This window comes from Zootermopsis nevadensis, unplaced genomic scaffold (assembly GCF_977971745.1).
Source record: "Zootermopsis nevadensis isolate Lab colony 2312 unplaced genomic scaffold, Znev_1.0 Znev_ptg000028l, whole genome shotgun sequence".
NCBI lineage: Eukaryota > Metazoa > Arthropoda > Insecta > Blattodea > Termopsidae > Zootermopsis > Zootermopsis nevadensis.
The window spans coordinates 18460794-18482886 of NW_028259160.1; the positions used below are offsets into that span (position 1 = coordinate 18460794).

The following is a 22093-nucleotide window of genomic DNA, read 5'->3' on the forward strand; positions in this document are numbered from 1 at the left end:
ACATTGATAAGTTACAGACAGATATGAATAGATTATGGGAATGGGCGGTAGAAAATGAAATGAAGATAAATCCAGGTAAAAGTAAAGCAGTCAGCTTCAATAGAGCTAGGGTGAAGGATAAGCTGAGTTACTTTTTTGGGGATCAATTAATTCCAGAGGCAAATAGCTTTAAGTACTTAGGAATACTTATTCGCAGTGATCTGAGCTGGGCAGATCATGTGAATTATACACTAATTAAAGCATGGAAGGCTCTCCATTTCGTAATGCGTATACTAAAAAAGGGAAATAACAATACGAAACGTTTAGCTTATACGTCGCTAGTGAGACCGATACTTGAATATGGAGCTGTGTGTTGGGACCCTTACAGGGAAGGACAGGTAAGAGCCCTAAATCGGGTGCAGAAGAGAGCGGCTAAATTTGCAAATTTCACGAACGAATCTGGTTGGGAAACATTGGCACAGCGTAGATTGATAGCCCGAATGTGCGCCCTTTTCAAAGCATACACGGGGGGCCGGGCTTGGAAAATGATAGAGGATAGATTATTAAAGCCATGCTACCTGGGCAGGGACGATCATACTCTGAAAATTAGGACTAGGAAACAAAGAACGGATGTAGGCAAATATTCCTTTGTAAATAGGACCATAAGAAGCTGGAACCAATTACCTCCAGGCGTGCTAGAGTCTTTCCCCTGTAAATTAGGCACCTTTAGAAAGAGGGTCAGAAACGTAGTTACAAGCTAAGGGTTATTAAGTTGGGAATAAATGGTGATAAGGGAAGTGAAGTGTCTTAGTCTCCAAGTGATGAAGGGCTGTAGTTCTTTGGGATAAAATTTTCATGTACTGAGAGCGGACTTTATATTCTACTCTAAGTATTGTGATTAATTAGTGGATGTGTTTTTTTTTATTGTGTGTCAGATGTTTTATTTTGAGTGTGGTATGTTGTATTGTTGTGTGAGTGCATCAGTTCATGACGTTTGTAATACATTACAGTTGTTGTCTTATGTCTAGGTGGTATTAAGTTCTTTTTTTTAAGTTAAGTACTTGAGGTTGGATGGTTTTGTAATTTATGAGTTGGTTGATTTTGAGTGGGATGTGTTGTTTTTGTTGTGTCCTTTTTTATTGTTTTGTTCTGTCTCTGTGTTGATGTATCTCATTGTTGTGTCTTATTGTTTTTGTTGTGTCCTGTTGTTTATTGTTTTGTTCTGTCTTATTGTGTTGATGTATCTCATTGTTTATTGTGTCTTATTGTTTTTGTTGTGTCCTTTTGTTTATTGTTTTGTTCTGTCTCATTGTGTTGATGTATCTCATTGTTTGTGTGTCATATTGTTTTTGTTGTGTCCTTTTTTTATTGTTTTGTTCTGTCTCTGTGTTGATGTATCTCATTGTTTATTGTGTCTTATTGTTATTGTTGTGTCCTTTTGTTTATTGTTTTGTTCTGTCTCATTGTGTTGATGTATCTCATTGTTCTGTTCTGTCTCATTGTTTTGTATGTTATTGTAGGACACTGCCACCGGGTATAAACCCATTTGCAGTCAATAATAAATAATAATAATAATAATATACGGAAGGGTCATTCGGCAAGAAAGTGAAAGGAAAACGTGTAACGAAAATGTGTACGATCCGTATCAACAAATCGACAACAATGGTTACCTATGGAACGTAGTGTTTACTCGGTATTGTTGTTACCTAGGAAAACGTGTAAATCCATAACAACAATGTGTAAATATAGACCGACAACAATGGTCAGCTTGCGTGAATTGTTGTGTTACCTAGGAAACTTCATCTGTTTACTCTGTATTGTTGTGTTACATTACTGCCGTCAAAAACTCGCTTACGTTTTTGCGGAAAGAGCTGAGCTGTGAGTCGCTTGTAGAAGTACGTCGTAGACTAGATAATTTTGACATTACATTTCATTTCATTACATTACATTCATTGTATTTATTGCTTAAATATAATTTAAATACAGAGACGTATTTACGTCAGATTCTCCGGAACCGTGGTTCCACTGTCAATTTATATCTTCGATTATAAACTTTTCAGTCCTCTACAACAGGCACCGACGCTATTAAAGTCCTGGGAAAGTTTGTTGTCTCTAAACTCCGATTCCACAGCCATGTTGACTACATATATTTATAGTGTATTAAGTTTCTGGGTCTTGTTCGCACATTAACCTTTTCGTTCTCTTCTCTCGATTGCCTGTATATGTTATATGTAACCTTAGTTAGATCCAAGCTCGAGTACGCCTCGGTCGTTTGGGATTATATTGTGACTACTGACGCCAACAAACTGGAACGCATCCAGCAGAAGTTTGCAGCCCTTTGCCCTTATCGATTCCTCCCCATGTGCATTACAGCTACGTTAACGCTAAACAGTATTTAAAACTCCATACCCTGCATAAGAGAAGGCATTGCAGTGATGCGCTTTTCGTTGCGCAGATATAACGTGGTTTGAAATACTGCCCTATCTAAAGAGCCGGAAATGCTTTTTGATAGATCCGATACATAATATATTTAGACTAGACACATCTTAAATTTAATGTGGTAACTCCTATTTTGCTAAAGAGGAACACATAAGTTTTAGTAGAAGCTAGTAGACAGGTGGGGCTAGAAGTAAATTCAGAAAAAACTAAGTACATGTTAGTATCTCGTCGTCAGCAGATAGGCGGGCAGAATTATCTTAGGGTGGTTGATAAATCCTTTGAAAGTGCTACAAAGTTCAAATATTTGGGAACAACAATAACAAATCAAAATGATACTCATGAGGAAGTTAGGAGGAGACTAAATTCATGAAATGCTTGCTACTTCTCAGTTCAAAACATTTTGTCTTCCCGTCTGATGTCTAAGAACCTGAAAATTAAAGTGTACAAAACAATAATCTTGCCTGTTGTTTTGTATGGGTGCGGAACATGGTCTCTCACTCTGAGGGAGGAACACAGATTGCAGGAGTTTGAGAATAGGGTGTTGAGGAGGATATTTGGGCCTAGGAGAGAAGACGATGGGGTCTGGAGAAATCTGCAGAAAAATGAGTTAACAGATTTGTTGACCTCCCCCGGTAGTGTCAGGGTATTTAAGTAAAGAAGAATGAGATGGGTGGAACATGTGGCGCGCATGGATGGGGCGAAATGTGTGCACCGGGTATTGGTTGGGAAGCCTGAGGGGAAGAGACCGCTGGGGAGACCTAGACGTAGATGGGAGGATAATCTCAGGCGGGATTTATGGGAGATAGGAGTTGAAGGTGAAAGAATTTTGTTGGCCCAGGCCAGGGACAGGTGGAGGGCTTTGGTTAATTCGGGGATGAACCTTTGGTTTCCCTAAGCCATCTTGTTAGTTAGTCCTTTGCCTTCTCGTCTTTTACCTTAAACAAAATCAGAGGTTAAAAGATACACAACTTTGAATGTACCTTTTATCTTGGGTATGAAAAGTGGTTCATCACGGCGTCTGATACTGATAGCAGAGTGAGAAGGTCATTTGAAATTTGTCAAATTTGACAAAATAATACCTTTTTTATGCTACAAAATAGGGGCACAGGGTTGGCCATAAAGCTTCGTTCGCCGAAAAATGGCACATGTAAAGCATACTTCAGTGCTGTTATTTTCAACAATGTAAAGGTGTAACATTCTTGATGCCTGAACAATGCCTGTCTATAAAATACGTATTTCATTATTTTAAAGTGCTGTATTATTAGCTTTTGTTTGTAGATATTAGAATGATCTTATTGTCTTTTGTACCAACTACATAAATATCTTGTTCTGATAACTTTGTCCATTATTGTACTGTTTAGTGGTGATAAAGACATTTTGACTGTAGTCATTTGTCACTCTAGTGTATGAACTGAAGACGCTTCTAGGTTTTCACTTGCTAAAGTTTGCAACTGCCTTTTTCTCGTATTCAGGCAAACAGAGCATTGTGATTTCTGATACATTAAGTGTGCAGTTCAGTATAAGAATTTTTCTCTGACATTAAATACGGATTAAGTACTGAATTAAAAGTGTTACATATTTATATACTGGTGACATATCAGGTTCTCATGGCAGCAGGTATGAAGATTACTGTCTTTTGGATGTTGCAACACGTAGTCTGTTAGAAATCTGCCAACATTTCAGACGTGCATTCGGCCTCCATAGCCATGATGATGAAGGCAGCAAGCACCTCTGAAACATCTGTAGACTTCTACCAAGCTACTTGGCACAGTACCCCAGAAAACAGTTCTCTTAATGACTTTAGAATATATGGATAAAGGAAATGTGAGTTTCTACTGTCATCTTTTCCTTTCTTGCAGTCACCGATGTATCAGAGTGCAGGGCGCATCAGCAGCAGTGATCGTTTTATTCCGTCACGTGCTGGAAACAATTGGGAAACTAAGTTTGCTATGATCACAGTAAGTGTTTTTCATTAAGTTATGATTTTTGTGACTTTATAAAAGTAGTGGATAGATGAAGTTAGTATGTTGTATCGAGGATGAGAACAATTTATTTCGTGACGGTACATTTTTAGATATTTAAATGAAACCTTATCCACAGAAATTGGTTTCTTCTTAATGGACTACAATTGCACTGTACAAAAACATTATTAGATTATCAAAGATTTATTTTCTTTTGATTCAGCATCACGCCATTATTTAAAACTACTATTTTATGATGTACTTCTACACCTCATTTCCCGTCAGGTGTTTTGCTTGAAGTTGTTATTTCCCCATTGTATATAAGCTTTGTGAAATTATCTTAATATAAGCTAGTTTTAGAAATGTCAATGAAAATTTTGTCTTTTTAAATATAGGAGCCTGGCCGTGAAAATTGTGAAGGAAGTCATGGCAGATTGGCGTATTCTTGTCTACTGAAAAATGAACTTCTTTGTGCAAAGATTAAAGATTTTAAAGGCCACTGTGATGTGAAGTCATTGGAGGGATCATCCCTCTTTCGGGTACGATTCCCCTACACTAATAGATATCAGACAATAACAGTAAGAACAACAACAACATTAACAATAATAATAATAATAATAATAATAATAATAATAATAATAATAATAACATTAGTTTGATTCATTGAAACATGCCTGCCAGTAATAGTTAAAGCTCTTAAAGTATGTAATATGTACATTGAAATAGAAAAGAACAAATGAAGTAGGATTATACAAAGGAAAGTTGTCCTTGGGTGAAACCATATTCATATTAAAAATATAAAAGTTTGGTATATTCAGTTGGCATCATTGGTACATGTGGCGGGACTGTACCTTCTATTAATGCTTTCAGTAGAAATGGAAAAGTACTTGACTGATGTAGTTGATAGACTATGGTACAAAAATCAAGCACTTACGATTTTCTAAATCTGTAACTGAACATAGTGTAAGTGTGCATCTGGCATTATAAATTCAATCATTCATAATTTCCTCATATTTTCTCACACACGGATTTTTCTCTGCCTTGCATTAATTACATTTATGCATGCCAGACGCTATGCAGACAAGATGAGTGCCTAATTTTAAGAAAAACGTTAATTAATATGAAGGACTTTTTCAAAGTATGTAACTAGGTTCAATAGCAAAACAAGAGATGACAGCGCTTTGCTTTGACATCTGTAATCACTGGTAGCATAGATGGTATTGTGGAAGACGCATTATTTCTAACATCACATATGGATATGAGACTCCCAGTGTTAACACTGGTTTAAACTCTCTCTGTATATTATTGAACTATATGTTTTAAAATTTCCATGTTTAATCTTACGAAGAGCAATCGGAAGCGTATACCAAAACACATAGATTGTGATATTGAAAAAAGAAGATGTATTTGTTTGTGTGTAAATAATGCGCGATCCAGTAATATTTTGTTAATAAACAAAAAGCAATAATCAGAGTGCAAGGCAGACAGGATTCCTGTTGTTATTTGATTCCACCTTACAAGAGTATGGTCTGGTTGGTCAGGTCGAAACCTCACCTGAAAATTTGCTCGTCTACAGAGCCCATCTAGTAATGATTGTATACAAAATTTGAGCTACTGATACGCTATGCAAGGGTGCGAAAAAATTGCTCAAATTTAGAATGTACAGTTAAAATTTGCGCCACTGCGCACGCGCTTAACAGCGGAGCGTCAAAGCAGTGGTGCGGTATTCACCGTGCAAGGGTGTGCGTTGGCCAGGCGACGAGAGGGCAGTAAAAGACACGAGAAAATTACACACACACGCGCGCGCGCTCAATTTATTGAATAAGTACGTACAGAGGAATCTATTACTACGCAGGTGTTTTATATGGTGCTTTGTGGAAGCAATTCAATGAAACAAAAGAATGTTCACTCATCCATGGCCTAGTATGTACATGTGTACTAATACACAACGCAGGAAAACAGATGTTTCACCACCTTAAATCATACTATATTCTTTAATTAAGCAGATAGATAATGATTTTAATTTTTATGTGCTGCTTTGTTAGACTTTTCAATAAAAATCCGTTTTAAGTACTACTTAAATTTTCCCGTCATTTTTGACGGGTACTTCTCTAGGGTAACAATGATTCCATTACAGAAGAAAAAGAAAAAGAATTCCAAGAAGTGCGGCGATTACAGGACCATCAGCCTAATCTCACATGCGGCGAAGATAATGACGAGAATACTGACTAAAAGACTAGAAAAGAAGATAGAGGAAATGATGGGAGACGACCAATTTGGATTCAGGAGAGGAAGAGGAACCAGAGATGCCATCGGAGTTATGAGAATAATTTCAGAGAGAGTTCTCGATGTCAAGGAAGAAGTATGTGCCTGCTTCATCGACTGGAAGAAGGCTTTCGATCGAGTAAAATGGAAGAAATTAATGAGGATCCTACAGAGAATTGGAATTGATTGGAGAGATAGAAGACTAATCAAAAACCTGTACATGCAGCAAAAAGTCAAAGTGAGACTGGACTCAGGAGACACCAACAGCGTTGAGATAGGTAGAGGTGTAAGACAGGGATGCTGCTTATCACCAATTCTTTTTAACCTGTATGGGGAATGGCTTGCCAAGGAAGCTCTGGAGGGAACAGGAGACTTCAAAATTGGAGGAAGAGTGATAAAGACTGTAAAGTATGCAGACGACTTAGTAGTATTGGCGAAGGTAGAGGAGGAATTACAGAATATGATGGACAAGTTAGTGGAAACAGGTAGAGAGTATGGAATGGAAATCAACATTGAAAAATCAAAGGTAATGAGGATAGCACCGAGAGCAGAACCATTGAACGTTGTAATTGGAAACCAACAGCTGGAGAATGTGGAGCATTTCAAGTACTTGAGAAGCATAGTCACGACGGACGCCCTATGCACCAAGGAAGTAAAAGCAAGGATAGCCATAGCCAAGGCAGCTTTCGTCAAGAAGAGGATCCTTCTCACTAGCAAGTTGGGCTTGGAGATGAAGAAGAAACTAGTGAAGTGTTACGTATGGAGTGTCGCGCTGTATGGAGCAGAGACTTGGACACTCAGGAAGAAGGAACAGAAATACCTGGAGAGTTTTGAAATGTGGTGTTGGAGAAGAATAGAGAAGATCAGGTGGACGGATCGAGTGACCAACGAAGAAGTATTGAGGAGAGTCAACGAGCAAAGAAGCATTCTGCAGGCGATTACACGAAGGAAAGCTAACTGGCTGGGAAATATTATGAGAAGGAATGGATTAATGAGTGATATCACCGAAGGCCAGGTTGAAGGAAAGAGAGGACTAGGAAGAAGATTGATACAGCTAACCGACGACCTGAAACAAGGAAAGAAGATGACGTTCCAGGAATTAAAACGAGAAGCCGAGAATAGGGACAACTGGAGAGCTCTTTTTGGGAAGAGCAATGGACCTGTCGTAAGACAGAACACTTAATAATAATAACTTCTCTAGGATATTTTATATTAGGTATCAAGCAGAGCTCGCAGAACGCGTAGAGTCTTTCGCTGCCTTCTCAGCGCCTAGTCCACACTCTCCGCTGCAATGTACCGTTGATTACCGTGCCACTGCCAGGCGCACTGCCGTCAGATGCGTGCGCGATGGTGCAAATTTAAACTGTACATTCGAATTTTTAGCAATTGTTCCGCACCCTTGCACAACGTATCAGCAGCTGAAATTTTATGTACAATCATTAATAGTTGGGCTCTGTAGACTAGCAAAATTTCATGTGAGGTTTCGACCTGACCCTTATTAGTCACATATCAAGGAAGGTGTACCATCACAGATTTAGTACATGTTATAAATCTCATTCTGGCGTTCTGCTGCAAGAGTAACATCATGTCATACTGCAAACATATTGACATGCTTCTACAAGGATTTTAAAGGGTGTTGGGTTGATTATTGTGATTCTTCTATTTAGAGGCAGTGTTGTAATATTGACAATAAGGGAAATGTATAAGTTAAGTGGAAACAGAACTGTCAGATATCAGAAATGTACTATGTAGATTTTGTGAGATTTGAGGTTATCACAGGGGCGAGTATAATAGCAGAGGGAGCAAGTATTTCTGAAATGATGTCGGTTAACTTCTGCTGGACTACATAGTGCAACAACCCGGAAGAGAGCCATCTTCATATTTGCTGCCATGTGAACCTATAATCTCACTAGGTAAACCTGTATGGGAAAGCTATTGATCACTTCATTTTGAGAATGAAAACCCTTTGATTCAAGAAAGCTGAACAACTTTGTTCCCTGTACTTCCAACTGCATTGGAGAGACTAAGACATGGTCCCATGCCTCCAACCATTCCATCATCACAACTGCTCCTTGCCCTGGTGATGGAGGCAGGAAGCACATTTGAAACCTTGGTGAACTTCTATAACACTACGTGACACTACAACCCAGATGACAGCCATTTTCTTGTTGCTTTAGATTGAAACTGAAAACTGTGTATAATTTGTGCATTGTAAGTAAATGTCATACCTGTTATCAAAGATTTATTTCTGTTCTCTTACAGTTCACAACTCCAAATGAGAATGTAATTGGCCATCGTGGTGAAGCTTCTCTGGCTTATTCTTTGTCACCGCTTAGTGCAGAAAGCCAGACGTTGCTTAGGTCAGCAAGAAAAGCAACACGTGAAATATCACAAAAACCTTTCAGGGTTAGTCATAGCTTGTATTAGTTTTAATCTTCTAATATGCACAAACGAAGTGTCTGCACTCACTTCACATCATATCTCAGTGTTTGATTCTCTTCTCTTCTCTGATGAAATCTGACTTTGCTGATGTGGCTGTTTTGATTTTATGATGAGCTGTACTGCCAGCTCAAGCTATGAGACAATGATAGTGTGTGAATTGTCAAATATTTACAACGTTCTTCTTTTTATATGAAGCATTGGGAGTTTCATGTGCTGTACTTCATTAATTTTCCTGATTTATTGAAGTTTGTGTCTTTTTCTTTAAGGTGTTGGATGCCCCTGAGCTTGAAGATAACTTCTACCTCAATCTTATTGACTGGTCTTTACAGAATGTATTAAGTGTGGGATTAGGAAGTTGTGTATATCTTTGGTCTTTATACACTAGTCAAGTTACAAGGCTTTGTGATTTATTTGGAGATGGCAACTCTGTAACTTCAGTTGCATGGAATGAGCGTGTAAGTATTGGTCAAACTATTTTTGCGTAGGTCATTGAAAAGTATTTCTTTTAAACTGGAATATGATTATTGCTGTTTTGGTTGTTAATCTTTAAAGGATATGTTATGCATAAATGCATTATTAATTGTATTGCAAAATTAGTTTGCAGTGCATAAAGTAGATGCAGCCTTTAGTCACCCGTCACTATATTACTATTTGACATAATTGTTGGTTTACAAATTAAACAATTGTCTATTGGCTAACAGGTCTTGTTATAAAGTGGCCAATATTTCATGAGCTTTTCATAACCTCTTCCCCTCTGACACTGCATTATACTGTGATTTTCTGTACTATATTATTAGGGGTTTCATTGAACTGTAACTAACACATGACTTGTAGAATTTGCATGTGAAGCTAGAGCAAACAAAGGCCCCTGTCTCTTAGAGCAACAAAGAAATAAGAAGGGCTAAGTTATTAGTCAGATTTGACTCCTTATTGCTGGTCATAATCTCACTTTCCTCAGGCCTGTCTCATGCTCATTGAGTCTCTGGACTTCTGTTCTGAATTCTGAAAGTTTCCAAAGTCCCCATTTCAACTTTTACCAATATTGGCCTCTTGTTCTTACTGCAGTTCTGCTTCTAGCTATCTTCCTTATACTACTCTTGAATCAGTGTCAACTGCTAACCCCATTTCTGTGGGTTCTTTCTGCTTTTTATTTTATGTTTTATATCCATGACAAAGGAAACATCTTGGTATTTCTGAAGTTTACTGTTTTGTGCATTAAAAAAATCTGGAGAATTTGGATTTCTTGTTACAAACTTCTGGGGGAAGGTGGTAAAGGATTGTGTCTTCAGCCTGCCGACTGAGGGAGACCAACCCCAAAAATTATAGTAGCTTGTCTTATGGAGATTTTTGTCAAGAGGAGCAGTATTTATTTCATGATACATGTATTTGTCTGTGTTACTTCTGTTTCTGGGTGAGAGCCATTCAATTTTTTAGTGTTAACCATCATTTTGGCAAATATTGCAGTTACACACATTCAAGGTGTGTATGAGATAGGGCCAGTACTGAAGGTCTTATATAAACTGCTCCGGCCATGAAGACCTACGAACCACAATGTATTTGTCTGTATTCTGTTCTTCCAGGATGTCATAATTTTATATAAATGAAATATTATGGCCATATTCTGCAACAACTGTAGATAATAGGTAAGAATATGCATATTCTGACCAGGAAATTTTACTGAATTGATAACCCATCATATCACCTCTGTCATAATTTAGGATTGGATCTTATTGTAGGACACATTTATGACCTGTTTTGTTGCATTTGTAGGGAAATTTGGTAGCAGTAGGCACACATCATGGCTACGTGCAAGTCTGGGATGTTGCAGTAAATTCACAAGTTAATGAGCTGCAAGGCCATTCAGACAGAGTTGGAGCACTTGCTTGGAATGGTGATGTTCTCTCATCGGGAAGTCGCGATAAACTTATCTTACAACGTGATGTCAGAACTCCTAGTCTTGTGACAGAGAGAAGATTGGTTGGCCATCAACTAGAGGTGAGTAAAAGTGTTATTAATTTTGTTATTACTGCAAAATAGTTGTTATTGTTTTTCTCGATTGTGACACCATGTGGACTGACATAGATACCAGAGTTTTGGATATACATGCCGTCTCCATCTTCAGCTCTGAAAATGAAGATAGTACATCTCCACATCCCACCACAACCCAGAAGAACAGTGTAAACATATTCATCATTGTGAGAACATCAGATCTCACATAAAATATTGCTGTTATTGTTGAAGGGTGAAAAATATGTTTTAAAATTATTGTTATCAATTTGAATTACTGAAAGTATCTTTTCTTTAAAGGTTTGCGGCTTGAAGTGGTCACCAGACAAGCAGACCCTGGCCTCCGGTGGCAATGACAATCGCCTCCATGTTTGGAATCTCCATTCACTGTCACCTGTCCAGACTTACACTCAACATTCGTCAGCAGTGAAAGGTATGAATCATTGTGTTTGTCATCACCATTTATAAGAGATTAAAATAAAATTCTGTGAAGCAAGTAGATATTGCTATTATATTGTCAAGAGTTTGTGCACTCTGTGCTGCAGCAAAAATCAAGAACTTGAAACCAGAAGTGATGCAAGCATTGTAATTCCGATCATTGCCCATGTGTGGCTTCCGTCTGCTTTACATTAACTATAGTTATACTATCATTTTTGTAGATTTATTCTAAATGTAAAATAAAAACAATATGATATTTTTGGATCATATTTTCAAAAAAATATTGATCATGGAGAGGTTAACTGAAAACAATAGGAGTAACTTTGTGAAAAGCCAACACACCATGTCTACAGTATTAATTGATATGCTCTGGATCATCTAATACATTTTTTTAAACCAGAGGTAGTTGTATGCCTCCAGTACTTGCCTATAAACAGTCTTTAAGAATTCAGAAAATGTATTTATTTTCCCTGTATTTCCCTGGGTTACAATGTTCAAATATCTGGGAACAACAATAACAAATCAAAATGACACTCATGAGGAAGTTAGGAGGATATTAAATTCTGGAAATGCTTGCTACTTCATAGTTCAAAATATTTTGTCTTCCCGTCTGATTTCTAAGAACCTGAAAATTAAAGTATACAAAACAATAATCTTGCCTGTTGTTTTGTATGGGTGTGACACATGGTCTCTCACTCAGAGGGAGGAACACAGATTGCAGGTGTTTGAGAATAGGTGTTGAGGAGGATATTTGGGCCTAAGAGGGAAGACGATGGGGCATGGAGAAAACTGCATAATGATGAGCTTAAAAATCTGTACTCCTCCCCCAATATTGTCAGGGTGATTAAGTCGAGAAGAATGAGATGGGCGGGGCATGTAGCGCGCATGGATGGGACAAGAGGTGTGCACCGGGTACTGGTTGGGAAACCTGAAGGGAAGAGACCGCTGGGGAGACCTAGACGTAGATGGGATGATAATCTCAGGCGGGATCTATGAGAGATAGGAGTTGAAGGAAACTGGATTTTGTTGGCCCAGGACAGGGTCCGGTGGAGGGCTTTGGTTAATTCGGTCATGAACCTTTAGGTTCGGTAAGCCATCTAGTTAGTTAGTCAGTTATTGTGCATAGTATTTGCTGCTTTACATGTTTCTTAATATACTGCTGAAAGAGAAAAATGAGAAGAGCATGATACAACTGGTAGAAGTTTATGGTTTCTCCAACATAGTGCTCATATTCTTTGGATGTCATTGATTTCACTGTTCTGTGCAGCATTTATAATTACCAAAGTAAATTTCTATGCATTTCTCCTCATGCCTCCACCATTCTCTTTGTTTATGTTAATATTTTATGCAGCATCATGCATCATACTGATCACTTCGACACAATTTAGTAATATACACAAATAAATTTTATTTTACAGCTATTGCATGGTCCCCACACCATCATGGATTCTTGGCTAGTGGTGGAGGCAGAGCTGATCGGTGTATTCGTTTCTGGAACACGCTCACAGGACTACCAGTGCAGTGTGTAGACACTGGATCTCAAGTCTGTAATCTTGCCTGGTCTAAACATTCCTCTGAACTGGTAAGTTGCTTGCATAGTGATGTAGTCTAAAGTTTAAACTTGGAACGATATTGTTGATAGAAGTAGGAATTGTATTTTATATTTGGTACAGGTAGTGAAGTGTTTGAAACCTATCAGATTAAATTTAAATATATATTGTGAATATGTTAACACTCCAAACCTAATTTACAAATTCCATTTACTGGAGACATAATTTATAAAATCTCTACATTTGTACTTGGATGAAGAATGCACATAAAATAACCATAAAATTATAACTGTGAAGTCATCTCAATTGGGACACTTCCTTACCTTCATTCAATATTAGCAGTGTAAAAGGGTCAGCTTCACACTCACTGTTTTCATTAGGTCAATACCTGTAGTTTACAGAGGCATTTACAGGATTTTCATTCATCCACATTTCTCAGCTTCTGGTCATGAACTGAAGTTTTCACATTTTCCAAAAATAAAGCTTTGGGAAAGTGAAGTATACCAGGCCCCCACTGTGGTTCAGAGCACTCATTAAACTGTAGGGCCCCTCTTAATGATCACCCTTTTGGTTGGGTTAATGGAATCTGCCCTGTGGTTGCCCCCACCTGAACAGGAGATTCTATACTTGCCCAGAGTTGGCAGAGGCCTGGAAAGATCATTCCTGGAGACATTAGAAACTAGCCACATTTAAAAGTATGTAGAAAAAGTTTCCTTTTTCTGGAACATTTTTGGTGCCAGTACATGTTTGAGTCCCTGCAGAGCACGTAATAAGTTTCCTTTGTCCTTCTATACACATATAACTCTAGAATGACTGAATAGATTTTCATGACATTTGACATGGAAATTATTCTGTTTGAGGCTACTCATACTTGTACTCCGCAATCTGTAATACCAACAAAACTTGCTACAAGTTGCAATGTAGCTGAATTACGATCCACATTGACGCCATTATCCATGATCCTCTGCAGTAACTGATGATGTTATCGCCTGTTACACTGTCATTGGCTGTGTCATTGTTGGCATAATTACCTGTTATCTGAGAATGGCTGAAAATTTTTCATGGGATTTGGTATGGATGTTTTGTCAATGGAGGTTATTCTAGACCTTATTTTTAATTCCATTTCTTCTGGAAATTTATTTTTCTGTTGTAGATTAGCACCCATGGCTTCACTCAAAATCTGATACGCATTTGGAAATATCCTAGAATGACACAGGTTGCAAACCTCACTGGCCATTCATCTAGAGTGACCTATCTTGCCATGTCTCCTGACGGAGAAGCAATTGTAACCGGCGCTGGGGATGAGACTCTTTGCCTTTGGAAAATGTCCAGCAAAGGTCGTTTAGAGAAGGTAAGATGCTTAATGCATTCATTGTGGGAGGGAAACAAGTATCTTGTAATATTAAAAAGTAAAAGTAAAGCTGTCCCACTATATGCAATGCAGGCATTTGGGGGGAGAGGAGATAAAGCTCCTACTCATTCTTGACCTCGGCACTTGTTGGGGTTGAGTGGTCAGCATCACACCCAGGAAAGGACCCCAGTACCCATTGGATAGGAGGCTGTGTGGGCCCCAGAACCAGTCTGGATGCAGAGGCTAGAGGAAAAACCCCAGTCATCCAGTCCGTAGCCAGTCACTATACTGACTGAGCTACATCAGCTCCCTATCTTGTAATATTAACATTCTTTAAATTTATATTTTTAGAAATGTATAAAAACAAATGTTTGATGTGATTTTTACCTCTTGTTTCAGGAGAACAAATCAGCCCTGAATCTTTTCAACAGCATCCGATGAAGAATCTGCTGATGCTGATTAATGTGTTGTTCATATTCTTTTCTTGTTGTATTTGTTTTGTTATATTTAATTCATGTGTTGTGTTTTTATATTTAATTATATTTTTGGATAAAAGACTCATTTTCATTCTTTAATACCATGTACCCAGAAGTACATGGTTCATAAATCTCCTGATAAGTAATCAGCTATTTGGTCTTTACATATATGTATTTTTTTTAAGAAATTAATAGAGTATTTATGTTTGAACAAGGAAAAAGAAATAAGAATCTGTTTTACAGATGTAAAAACTAGAAAAGGGTGCTGATAAATATCTGATTTCTATCACGTTTATTATAGAGTGGAATATTTTTAATCGGACTCCGGTGGAACCAAAAGAACATACTGATGGAAATTGACTAGCTTTTTGGATCTTGGCATGGGATAGGAAACATTTAAATGCATCTTAAGGTGTTGTTGGATCTTAAAAAAAATTAAATTAAAATGGGTGAAAATGTGTATTACACTGAAAATCACACTTAAAAATGACACACTTCGTTACATCATTTTCAGCATTCTTGCATTGGAAATCTAACTTGTAGTTATCCTGAAATTTAACAATGAATTCTGACACTGTATGCATGATCTTCAGACTTCATACACTATATAATCATTTTATTTTTCTTCACTACCTATACTATTTTTATTTTTAAACATGTTACACAAATACTTCATTTCTTTAATTTTCTAATCCAAAAAAAGGGTGTGTGTTACATACGAGTAAATTTGGTATATATTATACTTTCTTTTTTAATGTTGTTTTCACAGAGTGACATTTATTTGTGATTATGAAACATGAAAGTGAATGTATAGTTTGTGGTAGTAAAGTGGAAGAAACCTTTATGGATGCATCTGGAAGTGGTACTTCTACTAAAGTAATACAAATTGCAGGCTCAAATTCAAATATTTCTGTTGACATAAAAGATTTACAAAGTGTGGAAGTAAAAAATTCAGGTCTAGCATACAGCACAAAACATGTAAGGAGAATGCACAAGGTTTTCCTGTATTATAAAATGTATTTTGAAAAAAATATCTTGCCAACATGTTCGTACATCACAGAACATAACTAAAATACAGGTATACCAATGAAAATGCAACCCAGTATCATGTACCATGATACCAAAATGGAATCAGAAGCATGTTATGCCCAGTGTAATGAACTCTCTCAAACTTTCCCTTAATATTCCAGCGAAGTTTGTCCTGGTTACTAGGCTGTTGCTCACACCAGCTGGGCTGTGTTTGTGCAAACAAGGTGTATTCATATGCAGAAGATGCTTATTCTCAAGCATTTCTTTGTATCAGAATAATTTTCAGCTGTTTATTAAGCATTTAGCAATGCACATCCTCTCAAGGAAGTGCCAAGTAAGACAATAATACACAGAAAGGTTACAAAATTTTGGGACAAAGAAAGTGTTTGTCTGTGACAAGTGTTCATCAAGTGACAAAACACCTGAAATTATGTCATGGGGCTGCATTTTAAATGAATTCCGTGTAATATGCTTCTTTGGAACTAAAGTTGGCTGTCTTCTGTCATCAGGATGATGATGATGGAGGCAGCGACGACCTCTTAAATGTTGGTAAACTTCTACCAGACTACATGGCACAACAACCCAAAAGACAGCCATCTTGAAACTCACAGCCATGAAAACCTCAAATCCTACATAGTTTCAGTGATCTTGCAACAGGTTTCATGGTTCCTTTTGATAGACCTGTTTTATTGTGCAAAACCCATACGAGCTTTACAATATGAATGGTGATGCCAAGGTCATATATTTCCATTCTTTCTTCTGTTAATATGTACTTGATATTGAAATTTTGTTGTCTTACTGTCAGCTATTTATTAGAAAGATTCTAAATAGTCACTCTGTTACTATGGGGAACTTGAACACAAAGGACTTTTCTTATGATTTTTCTGTCACACCTTGTGCTTATTGTTCAAGTTTATTTGTACCCACCAGAAAGCCACACATAAGTATTGCAAAGAGTATAATACCACTCTCTCATTTTATTACTGCTAATTTGGGGTTACCATCAGTGGTCAATGTAGTATCACACATAGAAGAAAGGTTATGACACATCACAGCTGCAAAATATTTAACCTTGGGGTTTTCTGCATCTGTTTCCTCAGTATTATACTCTGTTGAACATAATTCTATGATGTTTAAAATCTTGATCTTATTAAACATAGTGAATGCTTTATTTTGTAAAATTGTTGCAGATATGTTCCAAGGGAACTTTCTTTCTGTTTGCTAAATTATAACTTTCATTCTGTACAATTTTGTGATACTTTGGTTAAGAAGCAGGATTAGTGCTCACATTGCACATCATGTTGTTCATTATGTAAGATTTGAGGTTTTCACAGCGGTGAGTATGAAGATTTCTGTCTTCTGGGTTGTTGCGCTGTGTAGTCTGGTCGATGTTAACCAACGTTTCAGAGGTCATACTGCCGCCATCATCAGGGCACCCTGATGACGGAGGCTGTATGACCTCTGAAACGTTGGTTAACATCGACCAGACTACACAGCGCAACAAACCAGAAGACGGAAATCTTCATGTTGTTCATTATTTGGGCAGTAACAGAACTATATTTCTGTACCTGCTGCTTCATTTAAAGTTACATACGTTATTGGCATTATTCAGTTGGTACACTGCAATAATGGCACAGTATATTCTTAAAACTTTGCATACCGTGTAGTGTGTTAGAATATAAAATAAGCAAACAAACAAACTATTAACACTAGTTTAATTTATAGTGTTACATTAATTGGAATAAATTTGAATAAACTGTGGTTGACTAGTGTAGCTTTATAAATGGTGGATGAATACAAAGTTGCCTGTCTTCTGGGTTCTTACTCATTGCCCTGATGATGGAGGCAGCAAGGACCTCTTAAACATTGGTAAAGTTCTGCCAGACTACACGGTGCAACAACCCTGAAGACAGCAATCTTTCAGTTTGGTTTTTTATTTTATTATTTTTGAAATTGTGTCTGTATGTCAATGCCACATCACTAGGTTTTTAAATTTTAGGCAAGATGAAACTGAGTGTCACTACCGTTGGTTCAATCAATTCTGAAGGGTTAATCTGTGGCTATTTCAGAATGTGGAATCATTACTGCCACCCATGACTTCAAGATATTACCACACTACTTACTGATAAGCTACTATTTATCCTAACAAGCACACTTAAAAGCATGTTTGGAATGGTGTACTCTTTAGGGTACATAATTTTGTTGAGCTATATGTCCAGCAATGATAGGTCACATTCTTGTACTTATGCTGAAACCAGGATGAAGCATGAGTGACAAAGCCTTGTTCCCCATAGGGCAAACCTCCTACAGCAGTTGCCAGGGACCATGCCTCAACAAAGCAAGCATTATGGGTAGCACCTGGGTAGTAACGCCCCAATGTTGTGTTGGTAACATCTATTCACATTGTAGCTTCCTGGTTACAACACGAAATGGAAGAAGCTTTTGGAGAAGTCCAGGGCCCACATAGGGCTGTAGAGCCAATGATGATGATGATGATGATGATGATGATGGTAAAAGAAAGTATTCTGTGTCAGTAAAATTTATCTGAATAAGAAGTGGTCACATTTCTTTCTTGCTCTAAATTTAAAAATCTCCTGTTTGGAGTAAGCTAGTTATTCCTTAATGAACATCTGGTTACCACATCAAGTCCAACTCACATTTTGAAGGTATTTGGTTTAAATCATATTTGGAGATATAAACCATTATCTACCATATCTGATGCAATGATGGATTTTAATATTTTTTATGACAACAGAATCTCTTTTTTTATCTATTTTTATTTTGTAATGTTGCTGTAAGGACTTTCCAGTGCATCTGTGTTTCCATTAGTCAGTACCAGAACATAACCCTTGACACAATTGATGAAGGTTAATTAAGCATGAGAACAGCTTTACTGTTTACTTACATTAACATTATTTTGTGCAGCCACAGCTCTGAACTCAGGAACTGTTAGGATTTACAATGTAATTTTCTCACTCTTATATCATTTCCTAGAAAATCTGTTTCTCCTTTGTCTTTCTTTAGAAATTGAGTTATTTACACTTCAGAAGAAACATAACATAGTGTATCTTCTGTTCATCCTGAATTCTCTTGCAATAGATGGGTCCAGTGCAAAAATGTGATGGCTCCAGGTTTGACTGAAATTGTTTCTTCATGCATAAAAAGATTACTCAATGTATGGGTGGAAGAATAGCGATACTGAAATCATTAATTACATTGTTATGTAAAAATGAATGCCATATTGAGGTTTAAGTGGAGCTTGAATTTTTAAACATGTTTTGTAGTGTTTCAATAGTCTGTTAAAGATACATCACATTCTTCTTGTACTGGATCCTAAAAGTATGATATTATATGACTATTTGTGGTGCACATGTTTTGAGTAAAACAAAACACTTTTAATATTTAGATTTTTCACTACATGCCATTTTTATCACCATCATGACTTAGGAATATTGGCAGAAATTTATTATTGGTATCAAATATTGAGAGAAAGTTATTTAAATATTAACATTGCTTACTATGTTACATGTTTCAGCACTTGTAGGGCAGTGAGCAGTGTCCACACTAAAAAAAAAGTTATACTCTGATTAATTTTAAGATGCAACAGTAAGAACCACAAAATCGGTTTCAAAGAAATTAAAATGTTCTACATAAAGGATATTTGAAAGCCAATACATTTTCATTTTGTGGTCTTGTGTTGTTGCACTGCACAATCTTACGCCACTTATGCTGTTTCAGAGCAACACGCTGCCTCCATCTTTAGGGTTGCATTAAGATTTTGGTAGGCTGCATAAAGGTGTTAGTAATTTATTTCAGACAAAGAAAATTTCAAGTGAATTATTTTTGTTGTAGTGTGTACAAACAGTCACAGTTCACATTTATTTGTACATGTCATGCAACTCTGGGAAGGATTTAAAATCTGGCAGCTTCATGGCATGTCAATGCTTCAGGATCTTATTTCTGTCACCATTCCCAGTAAAATGTCATATGAACATGGTCTGATTCTCAAAGGTTATGTAGCTATGGATATTTGAAACTCATGACATGAAATTCAAGAGGAATACTAGGGTTATTCATGCAACTTTATGTTTCATCCGTATGGACAGACTTGCACTTTGTTGCTTACGCAAGGCAAAATTCTACTGAAAGTCTCAAGTAAACCATAAATAAATAATCAATACTTCACTATGAATGAAGATTTCTCCTTCATTTCTTTATTATTGCAAGTGACTGTTTGAAGATGTCATTTTCAGACAGTATTAATTTCCTGCATTTCTGTTACTTTCTCCCATCATGACATTGACTCCCACATAATGTTGATTGCTGGTGTTTAGGATTCTGGGGTAAGATAAAAATTTTGACTTTGTAAGCAATATCTTATCAGTGTTTGTTATGAAAGAGTGGCATGTGCATGTATACACGTGCTTGTTTGAGGAGGAGGAAAGAATAAAATTGGAGGATTTAGCATTTTACAAATATATCCACAGCTGTGGTAATAAACATGAATTTGGAACAGGGTTTCTGGTTAGTAAGAAACTGAGACAGCAGGTGACGGACTTCAAGACCATAGATGACAGAACCTGTATACAGAGGGTACGAGGAAGATTTCAGAAATATAGTTTGATGTCAATACATGCCCCAACAGAAGAGAAAACAGAAAGGGAAAAAGGACATCTTTTATTACTATTTGGAAAAAGCGTATAATGTGTGCCCATCATATGACATGAAGATAATCCTTGGCGATATTAATGCAAAGGCGGGACGTGAATGAGCTAAGCCACTGATTGGAGTTCACAGCCTACATAGTGAAAGCAATGACAATGGAACTTGGCTAATTAGTTTTGCTAATCGACATCAAATGATCATTGGAGGAACATTGTTCCCACACAAAGACATCCAAAAGGAGATATGGAGAACCCCAAATGGAGGAAAAGTGAATCAAATGGACCATGTTGTTATTGTAGGCACCAGTCAGGCCTTTTTGTTGTGCGCAATTTCAGAGGGGCAAACACAAACACTGATCACTACCTGGTAGTAGCAAGGATCAGAAACAGGTTATCCTATATCCCAAACCAACAAACTCGCAATTAAAGGAAGATATATGATATGAGAAGGTTAAAGGAGGAAGAGGCAAGACAAGAACATAGAAAGAAGCTTGTGGAAAATTTACAAAAAATGAATGGCACTCACCAGGGATGTCAGGAGAGTTGGAATGCAGTAAAGGAAACAGTTTTGCAAGATCTAGATGAAATGTTGGGAGAAAGGAGATGACAAAGATGCAGCGAATAGTTTGACCAACAATGTGATCAGGTCACAGGAAGAAAGAATGAAGCTTACCAAAAAATGATCCAGGAGCAGTTCAGGCAAGGGGAAGTCGAAGACTACAGGAAGATGAGAATAAGAGAATAAAATTCATAGGAGGAAAAGAAGGGCATACGAGGAGGACAAAGTGAAAGAGCTGGAGGACCTTAACTCTAAGAGAGAAAGTAGGAAATTTTATATAGACTGGTAAATGAAATAAGGAACGGGTACCAGCCACGGGTACAGTTCTGCAGAGACAAAGATTGTCACCTCCTAAGTAATTGGACAGAGGTCTTAAGAAGATGGCAGGAATATTTTCAAGACCTGTTGGGTGAGCACCATAATATTGATGGTGGAAACAGAAGGCACAGCGAATATGAAGGGCAAAAAGAAAATCAAGAAAGTAATGGACGAAGTGTAAAGTAAGTTAGGAATGCTGTAAAAAAGTTAAACAATAAAAGGTCACCTGGACCTGTTAGTATGATGGCAGAAATGCCGAAGATAGAGAAAACTACACTTGTGAATTCAATACATAACTTAATGAACAAAATATGGACCCATGAGGAAATACCTAAGCAATAGAAATAGGGTGTTTTGTTCCCAGTATATAAAAAATGAGATAGGCTGCAGCCAGAGAATTAGAGGCATCAGAGTGTTAAATACTGATATGAAGTATTCACTAAAATTCTGTATCAGTGACTTTGATGGGTAGGTTTTTCCTTTACGAGCAAATTCCTTTTCCCTGTCAGGAACACTACCAGAAAGGTGGAGATAGGTTTTCACGCAGATCCATTTGATGAAGGAACCCCACCAGCAGGCTTTAGCACCCATCTAGGATTTAACACTGGGTGGTAC

The 22093-nt window shown here is 37.3% G+C and overlaps 1 protein-coding gene across 10 annotated transcripts in view; it reads left to right on the forward strand.

Moving 5' to 3' along the window:
• Positions 1-20129, forward strand: part of LOC110838235 (fizzy-related protein homolog) — a 45894-nt gene extending 25765 nt beyond the window's left edge. For 3 of the 10 annotated variants that reach the window (XM_022081251.2, XM_087357077.1, XM_022081252.2), the window contains exons 2-10: positions 4278-4376; positions 4775-4957; positions 8907-9050; positions 9353-9541; positions 10857-11081; positions 11394-11526; positions 12950-13113; positions 14235-14432; positions 14832-20129. In XM_022081251.2, coding sequence (XP_021936943.1) covers positions 4284-4376; positions 4775-4957; positions 8907-9050; positions 9353-9541; positions 10857-11081; positions 11394-11526; positions 12950-13113; positions 14235-14432; positions 14832-14873 — 1371 coding nt within the window. In that variant the 5' untranslated portion in view covers positions 4278-4283 and the 3' untranslated portion in view covers positions 14874-20129. Of the gene's footprint in view, positions 1-1745; positions 1875-4277; positions 4377-4774; positions 4958-8906; positions 9051-9352; positions 9542-10856; positions 11082-11393; positions 11527-12949; positions 13114-14234; positions 14433-14831 lie in introns of those variants that run through there. The other 7 variants (XM_022081257.2, XM_087357082.1, XM_087357081.1 and 4 more) reach the window with 5 other exon arrangements.
• Positions 20130-22093: the final 1964 nt, after the last annotated feature.